General features: G+C 32.8%; 2 protein-coding genes across 3 annotated transcripts; both read left to right on the top strand.

The window, feature by feature from the left end:
- The first annotated feature begins 612 nt into the window (after positions 1–612).
- LOC105641787 (protein kinase STUNTED) lies at positions 613–5,069 on the top strand. Of its 2 annotated transcripts, none has more exons than XM_037636709.2 (11): positions 613–1,009; positions 1,337–1,638; positions 1,747–1,820; positions 2,074–2,192; positions 2,265–2,380; positions 2,479–3,006; positions 3,097–3,345; positions 3,432–3,598; positions 3,711–3,938; positions 4,253–4,402; positions 4,523–5,069. In XM_037636709.2, exons 2-11 carry the CDS (start codon positions 1,482–1,484, stop codon positions 4,766–4,768), a joined length of 2,034 nt encoding a protein of 677 aa, XP_037492637.1. In that variant the 5' UTR covers positions 613–1,009; positions 1,337–1,481; the 3' UTR covers positions 4,769–5,069. The 2 variants fall into 2 exon arrangements, with proteins under 2 accessions (XP_037492637.1, XP_020538000.1); XM_020682341.3 differs by having other exon boundaries at positions 613–1,087.
- Positions 5,070–6,830: 1,761 nt separating this feature from the next.
- LOC105641786 (zinc finger protein ZAT3) lies at positions 6,831–8,359 on the top strand. Its single transcript, XM_012226384.4, has one exon. The coding sequence runs from the start codon at positions 7,137–7,139 to the stop codon at positions 8,124–8,126; it is 990 nt and encodes a 329-aa protein (XP_012081774.2). The 5' UTR covers positions 6,831–7,136; the 3' UTR covers positions 8,127–8,359.
- The last annotated feature ends 3,450 nt before the right edge of the window (positions 8,360–11,809 follow it).

The following is an 11,809-nucleotide window of genomic DNA, read 5'->3' as shown; positions in this document are numbered from 1 at the left end:
TTTTTATATTTTGAGTTTATTTTAAATTAATTACTAGTAAAATAAATTTTAAAATAAAAGCATGTACAATAATATACTTTCTTCATTATTAATCAAAAGTTTTTACATAATAACTTTTGTTCTTATAGCTTTTTTTAAGGAATTGATATTAAGGTTAATTACACAAACAAACAAAAAAAATTCCTTTTCAAATGAATTCTCTATTTAAGGCCTAAATAATTTACTTTTATTAAACTTTATAAAAAATAGTATAAAAAAGGATTAAATGAGAATTTCCATACACTAATCATAATTAATTAAACACACCTCATTTAAATGTATTTAGTTCACCAATTAAATTTTTTTTTTTTTTCTCATTTCTTATAAAGTGGAAGATCTCACATCGCTGTAAAAATGTTATTCAAATCGGGTATTTCGATCCATCGGCCCTACTTTAAATATCTCTATAGAAATAAACAACATTACTTCCTATAATTTCCAAAAAGTTAATTAATTAATTAAGTTTTTTTTTAAAAAAAATAACTTCCTTCTACGTCTGTTTACTCAAATATAAGAACAATCCAGTTGCTCTTCCTGCGGAAATATCCGGTGGATTAGACTTTATTAGCGCTTGATAGCAGGGATTTCCCGCGAAATTTTCTGCTCCTCTGAACAAACTTAACGGAAACTATTTTGTTTAAAAAAAAGAAAATTAATTTGTTAAGAAACAAAAAAACCCCTCCTTCTCCGCTCTTGGCTTTGTGAAAAAAAAAGGGAAAAAGAAAAATTTGACCACCTTTTCAAGGAATTATCTTTCTCGCCGACACTTTCTTCTTCAAAGAACATCTGTTTGAATTCTTTATTCCCTTTTAGTTTCCAATTTTATTCCTTTTCAAATAAACCGATTAGTTTAAGCAATCGTCATCATCACCAAAACCACTAATGCCTTTAATTTATTCATAATTAATAATTCCTTCATCTCTTTTAGCTTTTAATATTTTTTTTATGGTCTAGAAATCAGTTGCATTAGGTGAGGTGATGATACTTGGCGGCAATTTCATTTTAAATTTTTTTCTGGGTTTGAATGGCAAATGGTTACAAAATTTAGGTACTATCTTTATTGTTTGTCTTGTTCTATCTCCTGCATCATTCACTATCATTTTTTAATATATTTCCTCAAACTCTTCTGGGTATTTATTTTTAATCGTTTTTCTCATTTGGGTGAGAATTCCTTTGACATATTGTTTGAATTTATTGAGTTTTGGACTGTTCAATGGGAATCTGTTAATGGGTAGCATTTATAATCTTAATTAGTGATAGCTTAATCAGTGTAATCATGTTAACCCTTTCATTGCAGGGATTCAAATGATTATGACAAGCAGTGGAGGGGAGGGGAATAAATTTGCAGAATTTATGCAAATTCAAGGAAAAATAGAATACATAGATGCTTTGGATTGAATTTATCAATCAAGGCATAAAATAATAATTTAAGGGAAAAGAAAATGCCAGCCGAGGAGGATAATCAAGTTTTTGAAAGAAGGAATGTGTTAGTTGGGATAAAAATTAATAGCCGAAGTAGAGAACTACTAAATTGGGCTCTTGTTAAGGTTGCAGAACCTGGAGATTGTGTTATTGCTGTTCATGTTTGTCGAAGTTCGAGTAATGATTCCTTGTCTTTCCTTTTCTTTTCTTTTCATTTTTTGATATGGATTCTTAATTATATTCTCTTATATTTTTGAATTGTAATTTTTTATCGCTGATATGCAGGAGGAGCCTCAAAAGACAAGCCCCGGTTGGATAGTTATTTAGAAGTATATAAAGGTTTATGTTCCCTAACGAAGGTTAGTGATTATTTATTTTTTGCAATTCCAATACCTCCTGTTTGCTCTAATTAATTTGAAAGTATAGAATTCAGATGACAGAAATGAGTTTAATTCTATTGAATTTTACTATTTAATTTTTATAAGTTAAATGAATGTTTTCATTTATACCAGAAATATTGAGATTTGAAATACAATCCATAAAATTTTATAGATTTATTAATTTTTACCCATCAGGGCCTTCAACACCCAATTTCTTGTGCTTGGTTTTCAGGTTGATCTTATAGGTGAGGTCTGCTCGGGAATTTCAATCCAGAGGACTTTGGTTAAAGAGGCAAAGAACCATAATGCTGTAGCCGTGGTTCTGGGGATCAGCACCCAAACTACATTAGGGTATGTGTAAGATTTTTGCACTTGCCTTTCTCTGTTTGTTTTCTGATTAGTCTAAGCAGATATAATTTGCAGGGCAAGGACTTCTACTGCTACATATTGTGCTAAACGACTACCTCCAACCACCAACGTTTTTGCTATCCATAATGGGAAAATTATGTTTGGAAGGTGCAACAATAATCAACTACCAGGTTTGGTACTTGTTATTTTAGTATTTGAGTACTCAGAGCAAAGTCCATTTAGTTGAGTTCATATAAAGCATAATAGTAATAACAAAGTATTATGTCAGGCCCTTTTGGAGATCCAAAACCAAGTCTAAATCTACTTGAAAGTCCTTTACCTGATGAAGTTCGATCCGAGTATGGAGATTCTGATGTAGATACAGAAATATCTAGTATTGAAGTACTAACAAGTTGTGATAGTGGAGAATCAAGAGATGAAGTTCCAAATCTTGTGCCTGAACTAAGAAAAAGATCAAGTTCTGCTTTTACAGGAGATATTTTGGATCAAAGGCCCGGTTGGCCACTTCTTCGACGAGCTACTTCAGTTACTCAAGAGACTTTGCAGGCAAGGGAATTGTCTGTAGTGCAATGGGCAATGAACTTACCAAATCGTTGGCCGCATAAAAATCCTTTAGAAAGTGCATCAGGAAAGGAGAGAAATGATGAAGTTCTAATAGACGAAAGCAATAGGATTAGTTTTCATGGATCAGGAGATCTGCAAAATGCCTTGGACATTTTGCTAAAAACAAACTCTTCCAGTTTCAAGTGGTTCAATTATGAGGTTCTTAAATCTGCAACTTCAAAATTTAGCTCAGGTTTTTCACTATGCATCTATTAACAATATAAGTGCTAATTGCCCAATTGTTCATTTTAAAATTATGTTTTTGAATATCGAGTATTTGCAGAAAACTTAATTGGAAATGGAGGATGTAACCGGGTTTACAAGGCAATTCTTCCTGATGGCAAGCCAGTTGCAGTAAAGATTCGAAACTCATCTCCAGAAGCAAGAAAGGACTTTGCTCAAGAATTTGATATTATCTCCTCATTGAATCACAAGTATATTACACGTCTTGTAGGGGTTTGCATCAAAGATACTAATCTCATTTCTATTTATGATTTCTTCTCAAAAGGAAGCTTGGAGGAAAATTTACACGGTAAAGCTGGCTTCAATATATTTTTTCTCCATATAGTGAAAATTGACACAAAAAGTGCTGATGTGAAATTCATATAAAATTTTTAGGTGAAGACAAAGAAAAAAAATCTGCATTGACATGGGAAGTGAGGTTCAATATTGCCATTAAAATCGCAGAAGCCTTAACTTACCTACACAATGAACGTTCTCCACCTGTTATACATAGAGATGTCAAATCTTCAAACATTCTGCTCTCTGATGGGTTTGAACCACTGGTACTTCCACCAGACTAAATATATTCTTCACATTCTCTCTTATGATTTGTTACAAATTTATGACATTTTTTTTTTTTGTGTGTGTGTGTGTGTGTGTGTGTGTGTAATATAGTTATCTGATTTTGGACTGGCTATACCGGGACCAACAGCATCATCTTTTATGACTCAAAGCGACGTGGTTGGAACATTTGGATATCTCGCCCCTGAATATTTCATGTATGGGAAAGTTAGTGACAAGTTGGATGTTTATGCTTTTGGTGTAGTTTTACTTGAACTGTTATCAGGAAGAAAACCAATTGGCTATGAGACTCCTAAGGACCAAGAGAGCTTGGTCATGTGGGTAAGAATCTTCTTCACAACTAAAATTCAAATGACTAGGATTTTACGCAGCATGTTCTACTTGCTACTAAAAGATAAAAATTTTTATGCAGAAAGGAATTAGCAGAAAGTACCATCTGATACATGAAAATTGTAAAACTAAAAATTTTAGTAGCATTTAACAACACTATCAAATAAATACTTGTTTTTAATCTTTATTTTTAAGTAATGAAATTAAAAGTAAACGTTTTACACTGGATATTTGTTATAATATGATTAGAATGTCTACAAATATGCTAATTGTGACATTACTAACACTAAGTTTTGCTAATTCAGGCAAAACCAATGATAGAGCATGGAAATACAAGAGGCATACTGGATCCAAATTTAGATGCAAATTTTGATGAGGCTCAAATGCAAAGAATGGTTCTTGCAGCAAAGCTCTGCATTACACGATCAGCTAGGCTTCGTCCTAAAATGATTGAGGTACTACATTTCAGACTTTCAAGTAATTTCTGATACTCTTAAGTATGGTTTTCCTTGCCTGGATTATTTAATCCGTCAAAGGTTAAAGTTCATTAAAGTTTTCCTTTTCTTTTTCCTTAGGTATTGAAGCTCCTAAGAGGGGATAAAAGGGCAGTGAAGTGGGCGAACCTTCAAAACAAAGATATAGAGGATGATGAAAATGATGATGAAGTGTATCCTAATTCAAGTGCAGAATTACATTTGAATCTTGCATTGCTTGATGTTGATGATGATTTGACATCATTTAGTAGTTTTGAGCAAGGGAATAAGTTCTCTATGGAGGAATATGTTAAATCAAGGTGGAGTAGATCATCAAGCTTCAACTAAGTTTGTTCTATACCCCTTTACAGAATTAAAAGCATTTAGTTTTTACTTGTACATTTAAGAGGGGACAAAATGCATGTACCCCCAAGTTGAGATGTTTTGTAGGTGTAGAACTTGTAGTGAAATCCTTTTCGGTGTGAAAATGAAAAGGATGAATGTGCAGAAATTACCATCTTTTTTACCCTTTTTTTTTTTTTTACACATGCTAATGAAGAAATAAATCCGAATGGAAAAACAGCCTTTTTGTAATGAAATAGACATATTTTTATGTAGGAAAAACAAGATGTTCCATTTCCAATTTAAATGCTGCAGTAGAATTATATGTATTACAGTAACCTAATATATTAAAGAATTTTGGTTTATGGTCTATTAGAATATGCAGCCGCTATTTACCATGTTTACTTATAATAACCTCAAAATGCAGAACAAATTTCTTAGATATAGAATTTAGTTACAGAGCTTGCTTTGTGGTGACAGTTTTAGAATATAATATTAGAATAAATGGCAAGGCATATAGGTTAACTTGGGCTAGAAACTGGGCCGCTATCATTCCTAGCATTGTATATAGTTCATCACCATTATATATGGTTCATGATCAACCCCATTTACAGTCGAGTCTTCCTTAAAAATTTTCTTTAATCATATTCATTTCTCTTATCGTTCCACTCTTTAGCTAATATTTTGCATCATTTTCTTATACAAAAATTTCATGAAAACAAGTTTTTTAATGAAAATTGTAAATTTTGTATTATAGCTAATCAATACATCATGTTATATTCACCTGACTTGATTATAAATTAGAGTAATGAAAATTTGTATGTCATATTTTGAAATATTGGGTGAAATTAATTATCATAATATAATTTCATTACTGAAATTATAGAAACTATTTCCTTTTCCGTTCTTTCATTCAGTTGATGTGAATAGAGTGTTGCGCAGTGGCTCTTGGACATTCAACAACCACTTGCTCATTCTGCAGAAGGTGGATAAAGGCGTTGATCCTATTTAGCTTCTAGAATTTCAGTTGAATTCCAGGTCCAGATGCATGACATGCCGACAGAGTCTATAGTGAAGACAATGGCGAAGCAGCTGGGACATTCCATTGGCACCTATATTAAATATGATCTTAATAATAATAATCTCATTATGGTTGAATCGATTTCCAGAAAGTATTTTGCTCAACCTAGTAGCATCAATCTCGGACCATCCACCCATATTTCTTTGAACGGTTAGCTTCCCTACCATAAATACGTAGCTCATTTTCGGTTTGAGAATACTTAAAATTTGGATTTGGATCTTCCTAAAGTTGTCCGTTAGGATGGGAATCTTGCAACTCAGTAATATCATTAATAAAATACAAGCACCTGTTTGACAGACTTTCAAATGGGGTGTGGATATCAGGAATTATTTTCACACAAAAATCCGAAAACATTAGTAGGAAATATCGGGTTTGTGAGGGATCAGACTGGGATGGCTCTGATTATCGCAGGGATATATACAGTCAAGAAGGAACTAAACCATGTTCTTGAACATGAAAAGGCATTCTGGAAAGAAAGGTTCAACTCTTTTTATTTGCGAAGGCCTCTCTGCTCTTTTTCGAAGGGTTGAGTCTCAAAGTGCTATCATGGGTGTCAGCTTAATAGCCATGCCCCTTGGATTTCTCATTTATTGTTTGCAGATTACATCTATTTTTACTTCTGATCCTCTAAGAATGAAGCACAGGTTGGTAAAAATATCTTTTATTCCTATGAACTAGCTTCGAGGCAGGTTCGAGAATTTTCTTAGTAATAATATTGATCCGTTATTGCAAAAGAACATTTCTGATATTCTACAGGTCTCTACTACTCTTAATCATGGCTGTTACTTGGGAGTACCTCTTTTATCGAAAGGATTAAACAAGCAATTTTCTCCTATTTGGAGGATAAGCTTCGCAATTAATTCAAATTTGGAAATTTTGGTTTCTCCTATTTATTTATTTTTCTCTTTTTCTTATATTATTTTGAATTTGAAGGGAAATTAAAAAGAAATTTTCAGGACTTTTTTTATAAAAGAGGTGTAAGACAAATTCTATGCAAAAGGGGGAGAGTGTCAGGGAGACGAAGGATGAGAGAAAGCGTCGTGCAGGGTGGTGGTGTAGTCGGTGTTTAGAAGTGGTTGGTGGTGGCTACGGAACATGTGCATTTACAATTCAGTGCCTACAAATACGAACTAGAAACTTACCTATGCAAGGACATTTAAGTAAATTCAACTCCATACAGATAACCACAAACCCTATTCCCAAAAAACCGTTTCAGTTCAAATCGAAACACTCTCCTATTCTTTCTCACACTGTCTCGCATTGCCTCAAAAACCGTCCAAACTGCACCTACAAATGCAAACCTCTCCTCCAATTTACCACTTTTTTTTCTATTTTCTTTACTTAGACGAAAAAATGACTATCAAGAACACAGAATCCGACCCAGATTTCTATTTTCCATCTTCTTCTTCAATTCCTATCACAACCCATTACAAGAAACTGCGTAAAAAACGCACCAAATCATTACACATAGAGTCCCATTTGATTCCTTCTACTGTTATTAAGCCAAAAAGTTACAGCAAGAAACCTGACCCATCTGCTCCTAAAATCACAGAGCCATGTACGGAGTGTGGAAAGAGGTTTTGGTCATGGAAAGCACTATTTGGCCACATGAGGTGTCATCCTGAACGACAATGGCGTGGTATTAATCCACCACCTAAGTATCAAAGGCCCAATTTGCAAATTGAACAATTGGGGAACGCTAATGAAGCTATAATGACTGCAGAGGATCATGAAGTGGCTGCTTGTTTGTTATTATTGGCTAATAGTGAAAGTGGAACAATACTAGAAACTGCTTCTGCAGGTTGTAGTCATTCTCAAGTTCAAAATGACATGGTTAATTGTCGTTTTGAGTGTTCTAGTTGCAAGAAAGTATTTGGTTCCCACCAAGCATTAGGAGGCCATAGGGCTAGTCACAAGAATGTGAAGGGCTGTTTTGCAATTACTAGAAGTAGTGATGGTTGTGAGATGGTTGATGAGGAAAATAGTGGCGATGTGAAGGAGATAAGTGACAATAATTTGGAGGATAACAGTATAAACAATAAAGCATTAATGGTTTTAGGTCACAAATGCAGTATCTGTTTAAGGGTTTTTTCTAGCGGGCAAGCATTAGGCGGACACAAGAGATGCCATTGGGAGAAATTAGAAGACACAGCTTCTTTATCAATGAATAATCAAGGCAAAGAAGGTTTTGGGTTAGACCTAAATTTGCCTGCCCCAGTTGAAGAAGAATCATCCTCTTCTTATTCTTCAAGCTTTACCCTAGATTTGAGATTGGGTCTTTGAAGGAGAAGATACATAATGGGGTCTTTCTTTTTTCTTTATTTTGATTTGGTTGCAAAAAGTTGTATGTGATTACTTGTAGGATTACTTGTATTCTATTGTTAGTGTTAGTGTATGAACTCTTGTATGAAATATTGTTATTGATGCTCCAAAATTGGGAAGCATAAATTGCATATATAAACATATGTGTGGGTGTTTTCGTGTTACATATATAGTGAAAAGTTTGTTAAAAACACTCAGCTTTTGATTGTTCATAAATTACAGTTGTTTATGTATTAAGACTGGTGAATCATTTTATATTACTTCATTATTGTTGATTTTTTCACTTGCCCATTAATTAATTTATTTAAAATATCTTGCATTTGATTACAGTAAATGAGAATGTATGTGCTTTCATACATAATGTTCTTAGAGAAAGGCTAGTTGCATAACTCTTGCTTCAAGTCAAAAAGCTATGTCAGTAAGTTTTATTGTCAAAAAAATAATAAATAAATAAACAAAGCAAACCAACTATGCATCCAACATTGGAGGTGGAGGTGGATGTGGTAGTGGTGGTGATGGTGGGCGTTACTATACATGTATGCTTGAGGGAGGGTTCAAAAGATTTATGTTTTTCATATGTATTTCTTTAAAAAAATATGCATATCAGCCCCAACATTAAGCTTTTCAAAATCTAATTATTTTTATACTTTCATTAAGTACTCTTTAGAAATATGTATATGATCATAAAAAAAATTTTCATTAATGTCTTTCTCTAATACTAATCCACCAATAGTTCTAGTATATTTTGTCAAAGAAGATTTAAACTCGAGACTCTTTAATCTTTCACATACTATATGGTTGGTTTACATAAGTTAAAAATTTTAGTACTCAATACAAGAAATAGCTTCCATTATTGATGAATATGGACAGAAGATAGAGACAGATAATGCTATCAAAGCGTTCAATCGTCATAATCATGTGTACCCAAAATGAATCTATTTATCACTCTTATTTGTTGATGAACATATAAACAATTTGAACTCAAAACAAGGAAATTATATACATTATTCACAGAGGTGCTGAATGATGTTTGAGTTCGTATTTCATTGAAAAACATTTCTTTTTATCTAGACACCTGATATTATAGAATTTTATAAATTTATGTAAATTTTCTATATTTTAATGCTTAGTGTAATTGAAAATATTTGTTTCACTAAATTTTATAAAATTCAACATGACGAAATGAAATCTGATCATTTGTAAAATAAATTATATATTTTGAATAAACAATAGGTAAAATAAATCTCAAAATCAGTATTCAATGACAAAAAATATTCTAATTCACCCTCTAAAGCGGTTTGTAGCAAGTTTATGGTTTTTCATTTTTTTTTTTTTTGCCGCAAATATCTCTATACTCTTTTGGGTGATAAGCATGAGATTATTCTCGTTTTGAGATTTATACAGTACTCACATTCTGACGAGTGATTTTTCACCGCCCCAACCTCATGACTTATAGAAATCATTCATTAAACTCAACTGTGTCTTATCTCTTGAGCCACATCTCATGGATAAGTTCATACTTACTCATGTGCTACAAAAAAAGAATTTTGCGAGCTCAGTTATTTCCACATCTTGTAATATCTACCAAATGCTCATGAACACCAAATTGAAGTGCAGCCAAAATGAAAGATCAATCATTGAGCCCCAACTCAAGGAGAATGGACATAGAGCATGCCTTGTTCTTTGCAGTCCCATTTCGAATAATGTCAACAAGAGTCCTTAAGAAAGATAACCTTTCCAATTTCATTTCTACTGTCAGGATGTGAGGTAAAGAGTAATATGATTAAGAGGGATTCATCGTTCATGCCTATGTTTTTTACCGGTTTTAATAGCCTTGAACATTTGGTTTGGTTCAAAGGTAAGCTAAGTGTATTTATAGCAACATTTTTACATCTGGATTCCATGCATTCAAAAACCTGACAAGTACTTTGTTCTCATCAAGCATTGACAAAGTTAAACAAAGCAGCTTCAAAACTTTCTCTTCTTCTATTCCATTTAATAAGATTTCTATTAAATCACTTCTTCTCTTTGCTGTAAGTCTTCTGTTTGCTTCATCAATGGACAAGTTCAATGGCGTTGCTATAAGTTGTTCTTTAACTTTTGAAATAAAAATGTGAGTATTATTTTTAGCGTAAAAAAGTGTGCAATATCACACATTGTTAAAATTGTAAAATTAAGAGATAAATTTATGTATTAAATATACCTTTAGAAGACATTGAGTCATCATGTCCATATGACACCAATAATTCATGGTAAAATGCATAAAAAAACTTCATGCATAAAAGAACTTCGTACCCAGGACTCGAACTTAAAACATCTGATTAAAGAATAAGGGATCAATATCATTTCATCTTACCCTTTAAGGGTTCTTGAGTTCATATCTTAAGTATTAATCCCATTTACATTGACCTTTTTTTTTTTTGGAAAAATATAATCTATTAATAATAATATCAAATATTATAAATATTTATATAAATTAGTCATGGAACTTTTTTTTAAGGGACAGAAGGGGAGGAATAGCTAAAAAAGAACTAATTAAAATAAACTCTAGGGTAGGCTACCCCACTTGCATAATGTAACAACCAAGGAACAAGAGAAGGAGGAGGTTCGTTAAGCTCGCGAATTCCCAAAGGAAACTGGGTTGCCAACTGAGTAAGGTGATCTGCCGAATGATTTGCTTTTCTGTATACATAGCCAATATGACAATTCCATTGCAGCACTAGCAACTGTCTAAGTGAAGCAATAAGAGCTCTCAGGCTCCTCTGTGGAGTAATCATAAACCATCTAATAGAGCTCATCGGCGTTTTAACAAATCGAAAGAATTTAATAAATTATTTTATATAATAAAATAAAATTAAAAAAATATATAATACTAGATTTTTTCGCTTAAAGATGATCTTAATAAAAGATATAAATTTTTATAATATCAACTAGTCTATTAATTTATTTGAACGTTAAAATAATAATTTCTCTTAATCTTTCATATATGAATTGTTTCTCCACAAACTTGTAATGTCTCACGACAAACAAAGATAAGTTTCTGTGACCATGGATGGATATCATAAACCTCTAAATTATCATATATTTGACATATAAACCTGATGGGAAGTAACACAAAATCTGACCTCACAACAAAAACTTCTCCACTTGAATGAATCTATTAGGAGTAACAATGAGCAACAAATTCAAGCAACACAAGCTGTCCCAAATCATACACAATCAAAAATAACATTCACCACATGAACACAAATCTTTTTACGTGGAAAACTCCTCCGGTGTGAAGGATAAAAACCACGGGACCTCTCCTCCGGTCCAAGGAAATAAAGTTCACTATCACAAATATTGTCTTACAACTTACAGCAAGCTACAACCATCAAAATATGTAGCTATACCACAAACAACCACAAATAAATGTGTGGGAACACAATAGAGTGATCACAAAACACAGCTGCTGTTCTCAATACATTTAAAAATGTTCTACTCATCCAAAAATTAAACTGATCAGCCAAAATCAAGAGTTGGATGTTAGGAACAAGCTCACCAAAAATCAGCTCAATCCGACAAAGGATGACTGCCGAAAACGCTGAAGAAGATGAAGCTATGCAGAGCTAGAAGCAGAACAGGACAGCTTCGGATTTAGACCC

Source organism: Jatropha curcas, chromosome 1 (genome assembly GCF_041381405.1).
Source record: "Jatropha curcas cultivar XTBG-Jc1 chromosome 1, XTBG_Jcur_1.0, whole genome shotgun sequence".
NCBI lineage: Eukaryota > Viridiplantae > Streptophyta > Magnoliopsida > Malpighiales > Euphorbiaceae > Jatropha > Jatropha curcas.
This window is presented reverse-complemented; position numbering and strand designations above follow the sequence as displayed.